Source organism: Oncorhynchus masou, chromosome 8, assembly GCF_036934945.1.
Source record: "Oncorhynchus masou masou isolate Uvic2021 chromosome 8, UVic_Omas_1.1, whole genome shotgun sequence".
NCBI classification, from domain to species: Eukaryota; Metazoa; Chordata; class Actinopteri; order Salmoniformes; family Salmonidae; genus Oncorhynchus; species Oncorhynchus masou.
In genome coordinates, this window is record NC_088219.1 from 13,454,990 (window position 1) to 13,477,265 (window position 22,276).

The 22,276-nt window shown below is 45.7% G+C and overlaps 1 protein-coding gene across 1 annotated transcript in view; it reads right to left on the minus strand.

Annotated features, from left to right (window-relative positions):
- LOC135544120 (short transient receptor potential channel 5-like) overlaps positions 1-19,680 on the minus strand; it is a 37,085-nt gene extending 17,405 nt beyond the window's left edge. The window contains exons 1-4 of the mRNA XM_064971518.1: positions 19,294-19,680; positions 4,462-4,896; positions 3,726-4,043; positions 3,419-3,622 (exon numbers count right to left, since the gene is read on the minus strand). Of these exons, the coding sequence (XP_064827590.1) occupies positions 3,419-3,622; positions 3,726-4,043; positions 4,462-4,851 (912 nt within the window). The 5' untranslated portion in view covers positions 4,852-4,896; positions 19,294-19,680. The remainder of the gene's footprint in view (positions 1-3,418; positions 3,623-3,725; positions 4,044-4,461; positions 4,897-19,293) is intronic.
- Positions 19,681-22,276: the final 2,596 nt, after the last annotated feature.

Here is a 22,276-nt window from a genome sequence, read left to right on the forward strand (position 1 = left end):
CGGAGGTCGGGCTACCTTCTGAGAATCCAGGAGCGGTGCTCCTATTGGCTGGGGACTTTAATGCAGGCAAACTTAAATCAGTTTTACCTCATTTCTACCAGCATGTCACATGTGCAACCAGAGGAAAAAAACTCTAGACCACCTTCACTCCACACACAGAGATGCATAGAAAGCTCTCCCCCACCCTCCATTTGGTGAATCTGACCATAATTCAAGCTTCCTGATTCCTGCTTACAAGCAAAAACTAAAGCAGGAAGTACCAGTGACTCGCTTAATACGGAAGTGGTCAGATGACGTGGATGCTAAGCTACAGGACTGTTTTGCTAGCACAGACTGGAATATGTTCCGGGATTCATCAAATGGCATTGAGGAGTATACACCTCAGTCATCGGCTTCATCAATAAGTTCATCGACGACGTTTACGCCACAGTGACCGTACGTACATATCCCAACCAGAAGCCATGGATTACAGACAACATCCGCATCAACCTAAAAGCTAGAGCTGCCACTTTTTTTTCCGTCTATGCCCTCAGACGAACCACCCAACAAGCAAAGCGTCAATACAGGATTAAGATTGAATCCTACCACACTGTCCTTTCCCACCTGGACAAAAGGAACACCTATGCGAGAATGCTGTTCATTGACTACAGCTCAGCGTTCAACACCATAGTGCCCACGAAGCTCATCACTAAGCTAAGGACCCTGGGACTAATCACCTCCCTCCGCAACTGGATCCTGGACTTCCTGACGGGCCGCCCCCCAGGTGGTAAGGGTAGGCAACAACATGTCTAATACGCTGATCCTCAACACTGGGGCCACTCAGGGGTGTGTGCTTAGTCCCCTCCTGTACTCCCTGTTATAATATATATATAATAATATATCCCATTTAGCAGACGCTTTTGTCCAAAGCGACTTACAAGTCGGCTGGGGCCACTACTTTTACATATGGGTGGCCCCAGTGGGAATCGAACCCACGACGCTTGGCGTTGCAAGCGCCATGCTCTACCGACTGAGCCACACAGACTTGGCCTGTTCAAACATGACTCCAACACCATCGTTAAGTTTGCTGATGACACAACAGTAGTAAGCCTGATCACCAACAATGATGAGACTGTATGGAGGAGGTCAGAGACCTGGCAAGACAGAAAAGCTGATCGTGGACTATAGGAAAAGGCGGGCCAAAACAGGACCCCATTAACATCAACAGGGGCTGTAGTGGAGCGGGTCGAGAGTTTCAACTTCCTTGGTGTCCACATCACCAACGAACTATCATGGTCCAAACACACCAAGACAGTCATGAAGGGGGCACGACAAAACCTTTTACCCCTCAGGAGACTGAAAAGACTTGTCATGGGTCCTCAGATCCTCAAAACGTTCTACAGCTGCACCATCGAGAGCAGCTTGACCGGTTGCATCACCGCCTGGTATGCTAACTGCTCGGCATTTGACCATAAGGCGCTACAGAGAGTAGTGCGTACAGCCCAGAGGAAAGCCAAAAACATTGTCAAAGACACCAGTCACCCAACAGTTATGGACTGTTCTCTCTGCCGCACGGCAAGCGGTACCGGAGCACCGAGTCTAGGTCCAAGAGGCTCCTTAACAGCTTCTACTCCCAAGCCATAAGACTAGTGAACAATTAATCAAATGGCCACCGGACTGTTTACATTGACCCCCCCCCCCCCCTTTGGTTTTACACTGCTGCTACTTGCTGTTTATTATCTATACATGGTCACTTCCTCCCTAAGTACATGTACAAATTCCTCATCTAACCTGTATCCCCGCACATTGACTCGGTACTGGTACCCCCTGTATATAGCCTCGCTATTGTTACTTTATTGTGTTACTTTTGATCATTTTTGACTTTAGTTTATTAGGTAAATATTTTCTTAGCTCTTCTTGAACTGCATTGTTGGTTAAGGGCTTGTATGTAAGCATTTCACGGTAAGGTGAATGTTGTGTTCGGCGCATATGACAAATAAAGTTAGATTTGATTGTGGATGCATAGGGATGAGGGACCAACAACCCGATTTGAACGACTTTACTAACTGTGGCATGCTGGGTAACCAGTCCCAGCAAAGCAGCTGATTCTATCAAGCCCAAACAGTAGTTCCCCCTCCTCCCAAGTGTGCATATATATTGGATGCACATGCTGAATTCAACTAGTTTAACCCTGCTGTCCTCCCACCGCCCCCATGCCCCCCGACTTCTCCCTGACAACCAGGCACTCAACTCCCACGTGAATGTGCTGTCCTTCATCTCTGACCATCTACCTCTAGAATGATTGCTGTTTTGAATAAGGTAACTTTAACCAACCATAAGATGTCCTGAACTGACTGAACTGAGAGTGTTGCTGACTGTAGTGGTCTGAGGATGAAGGATGAAAGAGCTGTAGCCTACTTGCTGACCGAGGCATGATAATTCTAACAGGCCTTTTCCCCAGTGTGGTTGTTTAGGTTCTCTTAACAGCCCCGCAGACCTGGAGAAGACTGAGAATTTATTACACTGCAGAGAGAAATACAGTATTCAGCTCACAACAAAGGAGCAGCCAAATGCCAGCATTCCAATCAAGAGGAGTGTGTGCGTGTGTGTATGTGAGTGAGGATGAGTGTGTGCTTTTGTTTGGCCCACACATATGTGAGGGTGTGCGTGTGTGTATGTGAGTGAGGATGAGTGTGTGCTTTTGTTTGGCCCACACATATGTGAGGGTGTGTTTGTCTCCCGGGTTACAAAAGGGAAGGAAAGACAGCGTGCCAAATGTATTTTATACCAACAAAAAGAAGCAACAGAATGGCAGAATTCTCAGTGGTATAGTAAACTGTGAATAGATCCCTTTAGTTGGCAATGAGAGAACACAAGCCAGCTGATCACCCAAGCTCTCGACTTGCCTGTGTCTCGTTTCATTTAGACTTAAACGCTGTGACTCACTTCTACATGCTATTCCTGTAGATATTTTTTATAAATAGATGGTGAGATGACTACAATTTCTGACACAACTCAAATTGGTCCTGTTATCACTGTTCAATATCAAGACGATTTGAATTAAAGTGCTCGACCATCAAGCTTCCATTGTCTACAACAGATCTCTTCTAGTCACTGCTCTCTTCTCAAATGTCAGGGTCATTTCCTCTAGTGTGCTAGATTATTATTAGTCAAGTGTTTTGTCACTGTCACTGACAGCAACTGACATTTTGCTGCATAAAGAAATATCCTAGGAAACAACGCGTGGAAATTCATCATTGGCACTCTAGTGATATTATCACAAGCATACAGGAAGATGTGCTTGTTGAAATAGGTAACACTGCCAGCATAGTGCCCAGTGAGCACTTCACCTGATACAGTGTCAATCCATTCAGCTAAGGACACCCTCACTATACCAGACAGACATCTTCTGCATGGCCATCTCTCTTCTCCCTCTCACCTCTTTCTGGTGGTACTTGATGGCCAGTTTGAGCTTGGCCAGGTCGCGGCAGTCCTTTGGGTCCAGCTCCTCACTGAGGTAGTCACGGTGGTTGAGGATGGTCTCCAGCTCTCTGGAGCTCCTGGCTTGGTCCAGCAGGTCCTTGGCAAACAGCTTACACTGTTGGGACAGCTCCTCGTACTCCTGACGGAACTCATTCTCCACCTGGAAGAGTCATAAACTAGTTAAAACCCCTTAATAAACCCTTCATAAACCCTTAACACGACTGGGACAGCTCCTGGTAATCCTGACAGAGCTCGTTTCCCACCTTGCTCAGTTCTTTCAGCTCCCAGCCCAGGCGGAAGGCGGTCAGGATGGGGTCTTCGCTGGACAGGGCGATGAGGGACGGGCTGGCTAGGGTCTTGTAGACATTGAGGCGGGAGCGGGAGTGGCGCAGGCTGTCCACCTCGGAGCTGGACACGCACGCCACGCAGTCGCAGCGGATCTGGTGTGGCCGGGGGATGGTAACTTTGCGCTGGACCAGCAGTTTTATGATCTCGTAGTTGTTGGTGTGAGCTGCCAGCATGATGGGTGTGATGTCAGGGGTAAACTCTGAGAACTGGGTATCCATCATCAGGTTGGGCACCTGGAGAAGAGAACAGGGGGTTGGGGTGGAGAGGGATTAATGAGTGCACCCAGGCCAGAGCATAACCTGTATAACTTACATAACATGTATATACCCGGGAGAACATATACATAACATGTATATAACCAGGAGAACATATACATAACATGTATATAACCAGGAGAACATATACATAACATGTATATAACCAGGAGAACATATACATAACATGTATATAACCAGGAGAACATATACATAACATATATATAACCAGGAGAACATATACATAACATATATATAACCAGAAGAACATATACATAACATGTATATAACCAGGAGAACATATACATGACATGTAACCATCATGCTAATTGGGCTACAGTAAGGACCTTGTAGGCCTAGGCTTCTAGCTGAAATGTGCTCCTAAGGTCCACCTTACCTGTTTCTCTCCACTGGGCCTGCGGTGGGACAGCAGCAGTTCCACGGCGCCCACCACCTCCTTGCGGATGGCGTAGAGCAGCGCGTCGCCCACGTGCACGCCGTGGTTGAGCAGCAGCTCCATCACCTCCAGGTTTTCGTTCTCGATGGCGATGAGCAGAGCGCTGCGCCCCAGCGGGTCCAGGCAGTTCACGTTGATGTTGTAGTAGATCTCCGCCTCCTGCAGGGCCAGCTTCACCCCGGCATAGTCGCCCTTCTCCACCGCCGTCAGGTACGCCCGCTCCTCCACTGACAGCTCCGCTTCCGCCCGCACGATCTGCAGCGGGATGCGGTCGCGGTAGGGTGAGTAGCTCGCCTTCTTGTAGTACAGCTGGGCCATGGGATTCATCATGTGCACACAGTCAGCGTCACTCACGACCTACTGGCAGATTGGAATCTGGGGGCAAACAAAAAACAGCATGGGTTCGTTTTGTTCTCCACATACTGCGGAGTAGGACAGTTCTGAAAGCCTAAAAGGCTTTGTATGGTCATACAGCATTTACTGTGATGCGGCCTCTGCAGAAGTCAAAGCAAATATATATTTTGTGGTTCACGGAGCAGCGCAGAGCTGTTGTGAAGGAAGTTGTCAAGGAAGTGAGTTTGTGTTTATACAGGACTTCCTGTCCTGACCTACTGTCAGCCAATCATGTCAATGCGGAGCTATACGGAGCCCTCCAGATTGTTACAAAAATTTGAGAGTAGCACGGCGATGCGATTTCGGAGCACAATTTGGCCTCTGCGTGCCTCCGCGGGATCAGCGCGGTGCGCTACCCCAAGCCTCCACTCCCTCTCCATGTGGTGCCATGAATATGGATGTGTGTGACTGGAGCTCCAGAGACTGCAGGCCCTGCGGGGCTGTGTGGGGCCACAGCGCTGGCTCTCCTCCCAACCATGGATGGGAGGGAATTTGGAGAAGGGGTGTCGAGGGGTGATAGGAGACCACTCCTCCTGACCCCTCCTGTCTCAGCCTCCAGTATTTATGCTGCAGTAGATTATGTGTCGGGGGGGCTAGGGTCAGTTTGTTATATCTGGAGTACTTCTCCTGTCTTATCTGGTGTCCTGTGTGAATTTAAGTATGCTCTCTCTAATTCTCTCTTTCTCTCTTTCTTTCTCTCTCTCGGAGGACCTGAGCCCTTGGACCATGCCTCAGGACTACCTGGCATGATGACTCCTTGCTGTCCCCAGTCCACCTGGCCGTGCTGCTGCTCCAGTTTCAACTGTTCTGCCTGCGGCTATGGAATCCTGACCTGTTCACCGACGTGCTACCTGTCCCAGATCTATTATTTGACCATGCTGGTCATTTATGAACATTTTAACATCTTGGCCATGTTCTGTTATAATCTCCACCCGGCACAGCCAGAAGAGGACTGGCCACCCCTCATAGCCTGGTTCCTCTCTAGGTTTCTTCCTAGGTTTTGGCCTTTCTTGGGCGTTTTTCCTAGCCACCGTGCTTCAACACCTGCATTGCTTGCTGTTTGGGGTTTTAGGCTAGGTTTCTGTACAGCACTTTGAGATATCAGCTGATGTACGAAGGGCTATATAAATACATTTGATTTGATAGGAGAGAAATTGACTTTAGAAGTGTGCTTGCTTTTCCCTCAGTCTTGCATGAGTGAGCCCCCTGCTTCAGGGCCTCTGCGGGAGATATGGGTCCACTCCAAGCTGAGCCATGGCTGACACAACACTCTTCCACTGTATTTTCTGCAGCGTGTGGATGGCTGGGTGGTTTAAGTGCTGCTGGTGGGAGCTTAATCTCTTGGGGACGATGACCTTGGCAAGACTGTCACTACCTCAGGTACCTAGGGATCTGCTCAAATCACTTAGATTTGACAAACACAGTAAGGTGATTGGCCAGTCCGGCCACAGAGGGTGGATACGTCTGTACATAAGCCAAGCTTGTTAGCCCCTGATCCCTTGGTAATTGAACCAACCATTGACTTAATCAATACAACTGAGCCACCCTTTGAGGTGGTTGACATACTGGTGTTGACTCTGTCCTGGTTACACCAGTATTACATTCCCTCAGGTATAATGGAGATTGGAACACTCCAAACACACAGAAAAATTCTTGGCACAGAATCTCGAGGAGGGATACTCAGTGGAACGTGTATGCTGGGAGTCGAGAAGTGAGTGAATAATTTAATAAACAAACGAACATGGACAAAACAAGAAACACAAGCAGCGTATAGACATGAAACAGAAGCCAAAACAATAATTCCTGGGGAAGGAACCAAAAGGAGTGACAGATATAGGGAAGGTAATCAGGAAGGTGATGAAGTCCAGGTGAGTCTGAAGAGGCGCTGGTGCACGTAATGATGTTGATAGGTGTGTGTAATAATGAGCAGCCTGGTGACCTAGATTCCCAGAGAGAGGGAGTATACGTGACAGTTAGATTGTGTTCGCACCAAATTGTCACCTTGGATATGCATTCCTGCGTCAGCTGTAAATGAGGAGGAATATGTATAGTGACAACTAATAAGACATGTCCCAGAACACCAACAACAACCTCCAATGTGTAATACAGCTATCATATCTAATACTAAGCATTACTATTATTCCTATGCGATAAGGTTTGGTAGCATCGTTCCAACATGGCTGTTTAATATCTACTGTGCTCAAACACTCATGCTGTTCCATATCTCTTCAACAGGCCAGGCTGGCAGCTGCAGCACACAGAGTGCACAGTTTTTCAATGTGGGCAACATTTAGCATTAAATGTAGGTGAACCAAGCAAAGCCAACTTTATGCCCAGCACACATCCCCTATCTGTCTTTCTAACGGATCACCTCCTTTACAATCTCAATTCACATGCCTATGAAATATTAACTCTAAAGTCAATGATGTCTGTTGTCCCACTCCATTATCAGATAGTTGTTCTCGAGCTTGCTGTTACAAATAACCAACAGAGTTACGCCTCTCAACATTATTTACTGGAATGAGCCAGGGTTACCGTGGTTTCTCCTCATACTCACAAACTCATACACATTTATAAACACTCATACACATTCATACAAACTCACACACAATCAAGGCCCACCGAGAGTGACCAAACCGTGCTCTGTGTTATTAAGGAAGCGAAGGTAACCTGCCTAAATGACTACCGCCCCGTAGCACTTACGTCGGAAGCCATGAAGTGCTTTGAAAGGCTGGTCATGGCTCACATCAACAGCATCATCCCGGGTAGCCTAGACCCACTCCAATTTGCATACTGCCCCAACAGATTCACAGATGACACAATCTCAATCGCACTCCACACTGCTCTTTACCACTTGGACAAAAGGAACACCTACGTGAGAATGCTGTTCATTGACTACAGCTCAGCATTCAACACCATTGTGCCCACAAACCTCATCACTAAGCTAAGGACCCAGGGACTAAACACCTCCCTCTGCAACTGGATCCTGGAATTCCTGACAGGCTGCCCCCAGGTGGTAAGGGTAGGCAACAACACGTCTGCCACACTGACCCTGAACACTGGGGCCCCTCAAGGGTGTGTGCTTAGTCCCCTCCTGTACTCCCTGTTCACCCACGACTGCGTGGCCAAACACGACTCCAACACCATCATTACGTTTGCTGACGACACAACAGTGGTAGGCCTGATTATCAACAACAATGAGACAGTCTATATAGAGGAGTTCAGTGACCTGGCAGTGTGGTGCCAGGACAACAACCTCTCCCTCAACGTGAGCAAGACAAAGGAGCTGATTGTGGACTACAGGAAAAGGTGGGCTGAACAGGCCCCCATTAACATGGACGGGGCTGTAGTGGAGCGGGTCGAGAGTTGGTACACATCACCAACAAACTATCGTGGTCCAAACACACCAAGACAATCATGTAGAGAGCACGACAACACCTTTTCCCCCTCATCCTGACCGGTTGCATCACCGCCAGGTATGGCAACTGCTCGGCATCTGACCGTAAGGCGCTACAGAGGGTAGTGCGTACGGCCCAGTAGATCACTGGTTCTATCCCCAAGCCAGAAGACTACTGAACAATTAATCAAATGGCCACCGGACTATTTACATTGACCCCCCCCCCCCTCCCCCATCTGTTGTTACACTGCTGCTACTCACTGTTTATTATCTATGCATAGTCCCTTCACACCTACCTACATGTACAAATTACCTCGACTAACCTGTACCCCTGCACATTGATTCGGTACCGATACCCCCTGTATATAGCCTCGTTATTGTTATTTTCTTGTGTTACTTTTTATAATTTTTTACTTTAGTTTATTTAGTAAACTCTTTCTTGAACTGCATTGTTGTATTTGGCGCATGTGACAAATAAAGTCTGAATTTATTTGATTTAATATGTTAACAAAACCCAAATCACTTGAACCTTTTCAAGTTACACATACAGGTATTGTCTTCGCTTTAGAGGCTCCTGAGCATTACTGTCAGCATCCATGACACCTTCATCTCTAACCACAATCCCACAGGATGTCTGAGTTACATAGCCTACCCTTCACTCCAAGTAGAGTGTTGAAGGCTAAATAAAAGAGTCTATTTAATAAACCTACTGTAAATGACTCCTTATTATCTAGTGTGTCATCTTACAGCATATTATTATTATTATTATAATTATTATTATATTTGCTGCTGGTATACTGTAACCTAATTAGTGTGGTGACCAGAGTGGTGAAGTGATGGGTGATATTAGGTTAAAGACTGTGAGGCATGGTGTTGAGCATCCCTGTCCATGTGCTTCTCATTACTGTGTTGACTGATGCACAGACCACACATCTGCACCACACCACACTCCAATTACCACAAGACAAATAACCTACAATGGATTGGCTTCTCGGGAGAATATTTTTCTCTCTCTTCTCTCTCTCTCATCTTAGGAACTACTTTAAATGTTAGGGGCCCTCAATGACAATGTCCATGCTAAAACAGGTTATATCCATCTACAGTCCTCTATCTATCTCTATGATTTCAACCAACAACAAGACTGAGGGCAGTGCTGCTTCAATCATGTTAAATATATCTACCATTATCACTTAAAACTCTAAAAAGGTGCTATCTAGAACCTAAAATGGTTATTTGGCTGTCCCCATAGGAGAACCCTTTGAAGAAATATTTTTGGTTCCAGTTAGAAACCTTTCCACAGAGGGTTCTACCTAGAACCAAAAAAAAACAGTTATCTTAAGAGGACACCCGGAGAAACCCTTTGGAACCCTTTTTTAAAGTGTATTTCTATACAGAGAGACCACAGTAACATAATGAAAATGACTTGATTGTTTATCAAAACCTGAAATGAGGATATTCTATTAACTGTGCAGGATGTGTGAATCCGGGGAGATGAAATACATGAGGAAGTACAATGGAACCAGCTGTGGGTGCTCAGTAATGTCATGGTGAACACAACCGATTCGCTGCACTTCTGAAGTCTTGTGAGCTGCTCGAGTGGCCCTGCCCGCCTGTAGGTGAAGAGAACCACTGGAGAGGACATGGATATTTCCGACTGATGTTTCATTGCTATGCCCAGCAATAGAAATGCACTCATTGATCAACTTGCATAAGAGTTGTCTCCTGACGTTCAGGATTCTCTGGTTCGGCTCATTCCATCAGGGGCTGGATACCTGGCACTTCATAAACTAGCTGCCATAGAACAAACACACTGGAGATGTGGGAGGCTGGAGCATCCTCCCTGCTCCAGTACAGTATAGAGGTGTAGGGAGGCTGGAGCATCCTCCCTGCTCCAGTACAGTATAGAGGTGTAGGGAGGCTGGAGTATCCTCCCTGCTCCAGTACAGTATAGAGGTGTAGGGAGGCTGGAGCATCCTCCCTGCTCCAGTACAGTATAGAGGTGTAGGGAGGCTGGAGCATCCTCCCTGCTCCAGTACAGTATAGAGGTGTAGGGAGGCTGGAGTATCCTCCCTGCTCCACTACAGTATAGAGGTGTAGGGAGGCTGGAGTATCCTCCCTGCTCCACTACAGTATAGAGGTGTATGGAGGCTGGAGCATCCTCCCTGCTCCACTACAGTATAGAGGTGTAGGGAGGCTGGAGTATCCTCCCTGCTCCAGTACAGTATAAAGGTGTAGGGAGGCTGGAGTATCCTCCCTGCTCCACTACAGTATAGAGGTGTAGGGAGGCTGGAGTATCCTCCCTGCTCCACTACAGTATAGAGGTGTAGGGAGGCTGGAGTATCCTCCCTGCTCCAGTACAGTATAGAGGTGTAGGGAGGCTGGAGCATCCTCCCTGCTTCACTACAGTATAGAGGTGTAGGGAGGCTGGAGTATCCTCCCTGCTCCAGTACAGTATAGAGGTGTATGGAGGCTGGAGCATCCTCCCTGCTCCACCACAGTATAGAGGTGTAGGGAGGCTGGAGTATCCTCCCTGCTCCAGTACAGTATAGAGGTGTATGGAGGCTGGAGCATCCTCCCTGCTCCACTACAGTATAGAGGTGTAGGGAGGCTGGAGTATCCTCCCTGCTCCACTACAGTATAGAGGTGTAGGGAGGCTGGAGTATCCTCCCTGCTCCACTACAGTATAGAGGTGTAGGGAGGCTGGAGTATCCTCCCTGCTCCAGTACAGTATAGAGGTGTAGGGAGGCTGGAGTATCCTCCCTGCTCCAGTACAGTATAGAGGTGTAGGGAGACTGGAGTATCCTCCCTGCTACAGTACAGTATAGAGGTGTAGGGAGGCTGGAGTATCCTCCCTGCTCCACTACAGTATAGAGGTGTAGGGAGGCTGGAGTATCCTCCCTGCTCCAGTACAGTATAGAGGTGTATGGAGGATGGAGTATCCTCCCTGCTCCAGTACAGTATAGAGGTGTAGGGAGGCTGGAGTATCCTCCCTGCTCCACTACAGTATAGAGGTGTAGGGAGGCTGGAGTATCCTCCCTGCTCCACTACAGTATAGAGGTGTAGGGAGCCTGGAGTATCCTCCCTGCTACAGTACAGTATAGAGGTGTAGGGAGGCTGGAGTATCCTCCCTGCTCCAGTACAGTATAGAGGTGTAGGGAGGCTGGAGTATCCTCCCTGCTCCAGTACAGTATAGAGGTGTAGGGAGGCTGGAGTATCCTCCCTGCTCCACTACAGTATAGAGGTGTAGGGAGGCTGGAGTATCCTCCCTGCTCCACTACAGTATAGAGGTGTATGGAGGCTGGAGTATCCTCCCTGCTCCAGTACAGTATAGAGGTGTAGGGAGGCTGGAGTATCCTCCCTGCTCCACTACAGTATAGAGGTGTAGGGAGGCTGGAGTAGCCTCCCTGCTCCAGTACAGTATAGAGGTGTAGGGAGGCTGGAGTATCCTCCCTGCTCCACTACAGTATGGAGGTGTAGGGAGGCTGGAGTATCCTCCCTGCTCCAGTACAGTATAGAGGTGTAGGGAGGCTGGAGTATCCTCCCTGCTCCAGTACAGTATAGAGGTGTAGGGAGGCTGGAGCATCCTCCCTGCTCCAGTACAGTATAGAGGTGTAGGGAGGCTGGAGTATCCTCCCTGCTCCAGTACAGTATAGAGGTGTAGGGAGGCTGGAGTATCCTCCCTGCTCCAGTACAGTATAGAGGTGTAGGGAGGCTGGAGTATCCTCCCTGCTCCAGTACAGTATAGAGGTGTAGGGAGGCTGGAGTATCCTCCCTGCTCCAGTACAGTATAGAGGTGTAGGGAGGCTGGAGTATCCTCCCTGCTCCAGTACAGTATAGAGGTGTAGGGAGGCTGGAGTATCCTCCCTGCTCCAGTACAGTATAGAGGTGTAGGGAGGCTGGAGTATCCTCCCTGCTCCAGTACAGTATAGAGGTGTAGGGAGACTGGAGTATCCTCCCTGCTCCAGTACAGTATAGAGGTGTAGGGAGGCTGGAGTATCCTCCCTGCTCCAGTACAGTATAGAGGTGTAGGGAGGCTGGAGTATCCTCCCTGCTCCAGTACAGTATAGAGCTGTAGGGAGGCTGGAGTATCCTCCCTGCTCCAGTACAGTATAGAGGTGTAGGGAGGCTGGAGTATCCTCCCTGCTCCAGTACAGTATAGAGGTGTAGGGAGGCTGGAGTATCCTCCCTGCTCCAGTACAGTATAGAGGTGTAGGGAGGCTGGAGTATCCTCCCTGCTCCAGTACAGTATAGAGGTGTAGGGAGGCTGGAGTATCCTCCCTGCTCCAGTACAGTATAGAGGTGTAGGGAGGCTGGAGTATCCTCCCTGCTCCAGTACAGTATAGAGGTGGAGGGAGTTAATAAGAATGTTAAAAACAGTTTAATTAAAACTAATGAATGGTACTGCCTTCAAATGTGTTCAATTTTGCCAATAGATGGTCTGCCATTTGATGAGTGAGACTTCTGGCTCTATCACTATGGTGAGAACTATACATCTGGAAGAAAATGAGGTACTGTGTCCCTAGTGGCATTAAGACTGTACTACTGTACAAACCTCCAAACAACATGCATTTAAGAAATTGCATTGTGTCAGTTCAGGTTCAAGGGAGTCCTATATGTGTCAGATGAAGTACCACAATTCAATTCAGCAGGCTGAACGTGCTTTTAACCCTGAAGCAGACACAGAGAACTTATCCACCAGGGAAATGCTAATAGGAGGCAAGATGCTTGTTTACTGCATCACAGACATGATGGGAAGGAGGAAAGAGAGAGAGAGAGAGAGAGAGAGAGAGAGAGAGAGAGAGAGAGCGAGAGAGAGAGAGAGAGAGAGAGAGAGAGAAGGAGAGGAGAGATGAGAGAGAGAGAAAGCGAGAGAGTAGAGTGACAGAAAGAGAGAGAGGAGAGACAGAGAGAACGAAAGAGGGAGGGAGAAGGAGCGAAGGAGGAGGAATCCACCAGAAGCACCATGAGAAATGCAAATCTTCCGCTCAACTGTGTGTGACTCGTCCACACTTCCTACCCCTGAGATATTGTTTCTCACAGCCCGTCAACTGGGTTAGGCACAAAGCTCAACAATGACTCTAATTATTATCACAACAATGCTAATACTCCTCCTCAGAGAGATGAGTTATTCTCAACATGACTTTCTTTACTCATCACCCACTGTTGGGTTCGTTTTCCACATTACAGTGAACTCGTGTGGTGTATCCAACGCGGACAGAGAATTATGACTAGGGTTGCAAAGGGAAGGTGTATTATTGGAAATTTGAGGAAGTTTACCAGTAAACAACCAGAATGTTAGTATCTTTTAAGGATTTTATGTGATCTATATCTAGTGGCCCTTTTGGGTACTTCAGATTATCAAAGGTGTCGGTAATTATCTCTGGCCCCCTCTCTGGCCTTATCACATGTCATATATGTGAAATAATTAAATAAAACGATTTTAAAATTAAACATAGAATGACAAAGTTTTAAATCATTGTTCTAAATGTATACAACAGGTGGGTCTAATCCTGAATGTTGATTGGTTAAAAGCCCATTCCAGTTGATAAATGCAGATGTTCCATTTGACTGTAAATACAGGGCAGTTCTAAATGTATCCCATCACCATTAGTGAATATCATTGGTGTTAAATCCCTTATGGAAAAACCACTTGAATTTCAAATGTGAACACATAAAGTGTTTAAAAAAAACTTTCTTTAATGTGATCACGTGATCTTGTGTGAAGTTAATGTAACAACATGTTAAGCAACATGTGATAACATGAAACTACACACGTGAAAACAAAAAAACAGTTTGACGCCAGAAACAGGTTTTCATATTTCATGTGAAATCATTAGTTTTTTTTGTAACGGATATGACGGTTTCAGTATGAAATGTTAATGTTTCGGCATCAAACTGGTGGCATTTGGGAAAAAGGTCAATTGCAGAGGTAATTGAAAATAATGCCATTGTTGATGACATGCTTGTTTAGTTCATTTGGCTATTTTGTCTTGAACCATACGGTCTATCTAATAGAAAGTCATGGACAATATTCAAATATAAACTAACAAAGTTATGATAGATTTCCATAGATTTTCTGTTAATTACCAAAATTACTGAAGATTCCGGTAACTTTGGTAAATTACTGGAAGCTTTGCAACCCTAATTATGACAAAGGGAAGATTCTTAGAAGCACTAAAGAAGCCTGAACATTTGATTCCTCCTGCACTACCTACTGTATTCACAGCAAGGAACTAACTACAGTACATGGCGTAATCATTGGTTTTAACACATGGCTTAGTTAGAGGGTAGGTTCAAACATAGTCTCAGGTGTGGAACCACAGGTGTGATTTCAAAGCACACCTGAGACACGCAGATGGATGGAGAGACTGCTGCCTTGGGGAAATGTAACGTCCATCTGGACAATGCAGCACATCTATGTGATGTGGTTTCTGACATGTAATAGATGTGTCACGCCTTGGTCTTAGTATTTTGTGTTTTTGTTAATTAGTTGGTCAGGCCAGGGTGTGACATGGGTTTATTGTTTGTTGTATTTCTTAGTGGGGTTTTTTAGTTATTGGGATTGTGGCTGATTAGGGGTGTGTGTTGCATAGGTTTGGCTGCCTGAGGTGGTTCTCAATCAGAGTCAGGTGATTCTCGTTGTCTCTGATTGGGAACCGTATTTAGGTAGCCTGGTTTTCACTTTGTATTTCGTGGGTGATTGTTCCTGTCTCTGTGTTAGTGTTCACCAGACAGGCTGTATAGGTTTTCCACGTTCCGTTTGTTGTTTTTGTTATTTCATGTATCGTCGTTTGTTCAATTAAATAAACATGAGTAACCAACACGCTGCATTTCGGTCCGACTCTCTTTCGACAAACGAAGAACGTCGTAACAAGATGTAGATACTATATATATATGTGGAAATGTGGAAAAAGTAAACGGGTCTGAATACCTTCCAAATAAATGCACTGTATAAAACACACAGAGTGCAAAGCTGTCATCAATACAAAGGGTGGCTATTTATAGGAATCTCCAATATAACATCTTTTTTGATTTGTTTAACAGTTTTTGGGTTACTACATGATCCCCTGTATGTTATTTCATAGTTTTGATGTCTTCACTCTTATTCTACAATGTAGGAAAAAAAGAAAGAAAGAAGAACCCTTGAATGAGTAGGTGTTGTAAAACTTTTGACTGGTAGTGTATGTATATATATATATATATATATACAGTGTATTCGGAAAGTAATCAAACACATTGACTTTAACCACATGTTGTTACGTTACAGCCTTAAACATTTTTCCTCATCAATCTACACACAATACCCCATAATAAGAAAGCAAAAACAAGGTTTTAGAATTTTTTGCAACTGTATTAAAAATAAAAAACTTAAATATTTCATTTACATAATTATTCAGACTCTTAACTCTTTGTTGAAGCACCACTGGCAGCGATTAGAGCCTTGAGACTTCTTGGGTATAAACCTACAAGAATGGCACACCTGTATTTGGGGAGTTTCTCCTACTCTTCTCTGCAGATCCTCTCAAGCTCTGTCAGGTTGGTATGAGGAGCATTGCTGCAGAGCTATTTTCAGGTCTCTCCAGAGATGTTCGATCGGGTTCAAGTCCGGGCTCTGGCAGGGCCACTCAAGGACATTCAGAGACTTGTCCCGACGCCACTCCTGCGTTGTCTTGGCTGTGTGCTTTGGGTCGTTGTTCTGTTGGAAGGTGAACCTTCACCCCAGTCTGAGGTCCTGAATGCTCTGGAGCAGGTTTTCATCAAGGAACTCTCTGTACCTTGCTCCGTTCATCTTTCCCTCAAAACTGGACTCCCAGACCCTGCCGCTGGAAAACATACCCACGCCATGATGCTGTCACCACCATGCTTCACCATAGGGATGGTGCCAGGTTTCCTCCAGAGGTGGAACTCTGGAGCTCTGTCAGAGTGACCACTGGGTTCTTGGTCACCTCCCTGACCAAGGCCCTTCTCCCCCGATTCCTCAGTTTGGCCGGACATGCAGCTCTAGGAAGAGTCTTGGTGGTTCCAAAAATCTTCATTTTAAGAATGTGTTCTTGGGGACCTTCAATGCTGCAGAAATGTTTTGGTACCCTTCCCCAGATCTGTGCCTCGACACAATCCTGTCTTGGAGCTCGATGGACAATTCCTTATTCCTTCGACCTCATGGCTTGGTTTTTGCTCTGACATGCACTGTCAACTGTGGTACCTTATATAGACAGGTGTTTGTGCTTTTCCAAATCATGTCCAATCAATTGAATTTACCACAGGTGGACTCCAATCAAGTTGAAGAAACATCTCAAGGATGATCAATGGAAACAGGATGTCTGAGCTCAATTGGGAGTCTCATAGCAAAGGGTCAGAATACTTATGTAGATAAGGTATTTCCTTTTTTTATATATATATTTGCAAAGATTGTGTGTGTGTGTGTATGGAATCATCCATAAAATGCCCTGGTAAATTACTTAATTTTGTTTCATTTGGCATTGCGGTACATTGCTATCGTTCAAGCTGAATTTGGATAACTGAGCACAGACGTCAATTCAACGTCTATTCCACATTGTTTCAAAGTAATATATTTTTTTTTAAAGACATGTAAACAATGTTAATTCAAACAGTGTGTGCCCAGTGGGTTGTATCTGTTTTGAGAACTTGGAACATATGTCTAATGACTGTACGACAGGAGGTGGAGGAGGAAGAAGAGATTAAGAGGAAGGAAATTATGTGTGATTGTTTGTTTAGTGCTGTGTGCGGTGAGATTAGATTAGATTAGGGCTGTAGATTTGCTAAGAACACAGTAGCACACCTCTTACAGTAGTTTGATTGAATATGTGATTAGAAATGAGGAAGAGAGTTCTTTCAAATCAAATTAAAATGTATTTGTCACATGCTCCAAATACAACAAGTGTATACCTTACTGTGAAATGCTTACTTACAAGCCCTTAACCATCCGTGCAGTTCAAGAAGAGTTGAGAAAATATTTACCAAATGAACACCGTCTATTACATAGGTCCTGGATTGCAGGAAGCTTGGCCCAAGTGATGTACTGGGCCGTATGCACTACCCTCTGTAGCGCCTTAAGGTCAGATGCCGAGCAGTTGCCATACCAGGCGGTGATGCAACCGTTCAGGATGCTGTCGATGGTGCAGCTGTAGAACCTTTTGAGGATCTGGGGACCCATGACAAGTCTTTTCAGTCTCCTGAGGGGGAAAAGTGGTTATCGTGCCCCCTTCACGACTGTCTTGGTGTGTTTGGACCATGATAGATTTTTGGTGATGTGGACACCAAGGAACTTGAAACTCTTGACCAGCTCCACTACAGCCCCCTTGCTGTTAATGGGGATCTGTTCGGCCCACCTTTTCCTGTGTCCATGATCAGCTCCATTGTCTTGCTCACATTGAGGGAGAGGTTGTTCGATCGGGTTTTACTGCCAGGTCTCTGACCTCCTCCATACAGTCTCATCATTGTTGGTGATCAGGCCTACTACTGTTGTGTCGTCAGCAAACTTAATGAGGGTGTTGGAGTTGTGTTTGAACAGGGAGTACAGGAGGGGACTAAGCACACACCCCTGAGGGGCCTCAGTGTTGAGAATCAGCATAGAAGAAGTGCTGTTGCCTACCCTTACCACCTGGGGGTGGCCAGTCAGGAATTCCAGGATCCAGTTGCAGATGGAGGTGTTTAGTCCCTGGGTCCTTAGCTTAGTGATGAGCTTCGTGGCCACTATGGTGTTGAACACTGAGCTGTAGTCAATGAACAGAATTCTCACATAGGTGTTCCTTTTGTCCAGGTGGGAAAGGGCAGTGTGGAATGCGATTGAGGTTGCGTCATCTGTGGATCTGTTGGGGCGGTATTCGAATTGGATTGATTCTAGGGTATCTGGGAGGATGCTGTTGATGTGAGCCATGACCAGCCTTTCAAAGCACTTCCGACGTGAGTGCTATGGGGTGGTAATCATTTAGGCAGGTTACCTTTGCTTCCTTGGGCACAGGGACTATGCTGGTCTGCTTGAAACATGTAGGTATTACAGACTCAGTCAGGAAGAGGTCTGTCCTTTCGTATCTATCTTACAAATCATACGGAGGAAGAATCATTGGCCTTGTATTAACTTGCAGGCCCAATTGTTTAATTGTGTTTCAGTCCTTTTAAAAGGTCGAGGACAAGTCATGTTGAAGTTCTTAGGAGTGTCCATGTCTCTGTTAAAATAAGCACAAAGTGCCAAAGCCTGGCTAAACACATGCTTTAAAACCCTCTCAACACAATGTGGTGTTTTTACAGTGAGTGGGATTATTGTCTGTGGCAAGAGGTTTACTGGTAAACTACAGTAGATGACGCCCCGTGTTTTTATCTCAGCAATAATAAGGGATGTATCAATAACTCATGGTTGATGAATTCCACAGAGATACACAATCTATTTAAACTAGAATGACAGCCCATTTTCCTCTTTTCTGCATTAATGATGGATTTAGATAGCCCTTTCCTGCAGTCGAAGGACCAAATCACCCCCTAGTGGCCTCATGGGGGGAATGTTAGTAATATTTTTCATAATTTCATAATTTATAAACATACTTTTTTAACAGCCGAATATCCGGTGTTTCTATGTCAAACGGTTATGTTTTATTTCAGTCTTCTGTGTATAGAAAGTGTAATGTTGGGGTTCAAACTCAAAATGGAATACATTTCAACTCCATATCTGACATGATACCGGTGTCTTCTTTATTTATATAAACCCGTAACCATGTATTGTAGGTGTATACTTTTGTTTCAAAGTAGATTTGTTTAAGATTACCAAGAAACCCACTGCAGTAATTTAACACAGCTGATTGATCTCCTGCAGATTAAATATGTACACTGAGCCACCATTTCCAGTGTGTCAGAAATGAAAAGACAAACACTAGTCCGATCATTCACCCTGGAATCTGGATCATACTTAGTCTGACTATGGAGATGCAATGTTTACACATGGATTGAAAAGATAATGAGGAACTTACCTGATGCAGATTTTCTACATTCTCTATTTCTTTGTGTTTCCCTACCAGTCTGTCCCTTTTCTGATTACTTCTAGATCATTTTTTTATGATGATTGGGTGGTCCTGTTAGAATTGGTGGGATTCTTATCCAATCCTCATGGTCGGTGGCTGTGGCTCCAAGAGACGTCTCTCAGCTCCCACCATGGAGCAGAGAACTCGAATCGGGAACAGGGAAGGCTGATTACCCAGAATCTCCATCCCTATACTCCTCCCCACTGCGGGTTAAAATAACAAGAGCACCACTGATAATCCAGGAGGTTTTCTCTAGCATCAGATAAGAGACTGATAAATGGCTGGGTATCTACTCTCTCTCTGTGAGAAGGGGTGTCTGTGGTGTTCTAGCTCTGTTCTGTTATCCTGCGCTCGTCTCACCCCACACAGGTTGCAGTGCTCTGCTCACTCCTCCCTGATTGGTGTAGTGGCAGGGCCGGGGGCTCGCGGTGCGTTTGCCGCGGTTGTCATGGTGTCGAGTGGAGTGTGGTCACAGCGGCAGCTGCGGCAGATGCCCTTCTCCAACCCCTCTCGGTCTCTGTCAAAACTGCCAGCTCCTCCCCTCCTGCTGTCTGTCTTTCTGTCTGTCCTTACATCAGACTCCCCTCTTTGGCGCTTTGCTTTCTCACTCTCTTTTCTCACGCTCGTCTTTCTCAACCCTCCCTCCCTCTCTCCCTCCTCCTCGTCTATCCGTCTCCCCTCCTTATCACTCCTACACCAGCCTCCTCTCCCCCACTCATTCATCTTCAGTATCTGCTTGTATAGGGGCTGTTGATGTCAGCTCTTCTCTCTCTGCTCCCTAAATTGCAGGTGAAATTAGTCATCCGAGGCTAATCAAGGATCAAGGGATTTTACACGGCTTTACCCATTCCTGCCTGTCGCCACCAATCCTACAGAGTTTAGTCTATAATTCTGCAGTTCACCATTTGCATGCAGAATCAATACATGAACCTGTAATGTAGGCTACCTTGTGTTGCATCTAACCGGACTGTAATTGTGCTACCCTAATTGTGTTAATTGAATGGAGCCCCATGTATTCTGGTGACTCTCCATATGTGATCCAGACCCATTGTGGGGATAAATGAAGAACCTTTGAAATGACAATAGGAGAGAGGATATGTGCCAGCGATGTGCTCAGCCTCATGGAAAGCAAGACAGGAAAGCAGAGAGTGAGGGGATCATTGATTCACTGTGGTGTTCGTTTTCCCAGTCAGATGACATTACCTATACAGGAATGGCTGGCTTGTGGCACAGCAGACGACACACACAGCAGACGACACACACAGCAGACGACACACACAGCAGACGACACACACAGCAGACGACACTCTTTGCAGATGACACACACAGCAGACGACACACACAGCAGACGACACACACAGCAGACGACACTCTTTGCAGACGACACACACAGTAGACGAGGCGCTCTAATAAATGCTCTGATACGCACGCACGCACGCTCACACACACACACACACACACACGTATCTAACTACTCACTATGCCCATTTACTAGAAACAATAACAGGCCAACTTAGATGCAGTGTGTCACTGGCATACCAATATCATTCTGAAAAACATGTCCGGTCTTTAATAAGAATGCAAATGTAGCGCCAGCAGGTATTCACAAGATGAAAAGGTCTGAGGATGTCCCACACTGCTTCTGTTCAACAAAAAGGAATTATTTTTTTGTTCTTCGAAAGACTCCATCCAAATCCCCTGATTGATTACCCATGTTAACGATTATCATCGAACATCTGTATCACATAGGGATGATATGATGGCCTAAATCCTGCTCAGACAATCTCCCTGGTTAGTCTGCAATCCAGTCAACCGCACCTAATCTTTAGAGTGATTCATTTAATTACTTGATGAATTTAGAAAATCCTGTAATTAGAAATTGGCAATGTGGGTTATTCATCAAGATGCAGCCTGAACTGTGGCTAAAGTCTCTTCCCCATACTGCTGTTTCCTCATCTCTGCTCCTTTGATGGCTTGTGGGTCTTGACATCCATAATGTATACGATGGGTCTGTTCTCTAATTTATTCCTGCTGAAATAAATCCTGCATGATGTGGCTTTCCATGTTTCTCTTCATTTGTCTGAGGCAGGAAAGAATTGTCTCAGTAAACAAAGGGAGATGGGGAGGGGGGGGGGTAGCTTGGTCTTGGTTATTCAGGTTTGATTATTAGATTGTTATTTAAATTAGGCAAAAGACATGGCTCTATATATCGTCAGGAAAAACATCTGAATAAAGGTATTTAAATAACCAACCAAAGGAAATATTTGGTTCACGAAACAGAAAGGGGACGACAAACAGAAGAGAGAGAGAGAGAGAGATGCTCAATTCTGAGAGGGTGGGGACAAGAGATCATACTGACACATTTGGCATATGCTGTCATGGGTGCACAGAAGCTCTCCCTCGCTCTCTCTAGTCTACACTGGTTTAGAGGGGTTGGTGTATCTGGGAAAATTAAGCAGATTGTGGCCAAGAGCAGAGCAGAGCACATACACAGGTTTTAAGAGGTTAAGATTACAGGAGGGAGATTTGTTTGATCAATTATCTTCTTATGTTGGACAAATGTCTATGTTGATTGTGAGCTATTATGGCACAGTCTGTTGGACAAATTAAGTTTGTGTAATATGCCCACGTGTGACTGAGCAATGATATACTTTTAGATAACCATTCCAAACCGATGCACAATGAACGATTTCACAACAGAGAGTGGTATATCCAGGAAGTAAGCGTGGTGATGTAACCATATATGAAATATAAACCTGCTAGGTAGGTCACAACACGCCAAATGGCTAAATGTATGATATGTATATTTAAATGATCCGGCAACAACATGAAATACCCGTAGTGCTGTTTCTGATTTTACTGTAAGTCACAGTCAAAGTCTTTTAAATTGTCATTTGAACTGTGATGTGTACTGGTTACCCAGGTTTCACTC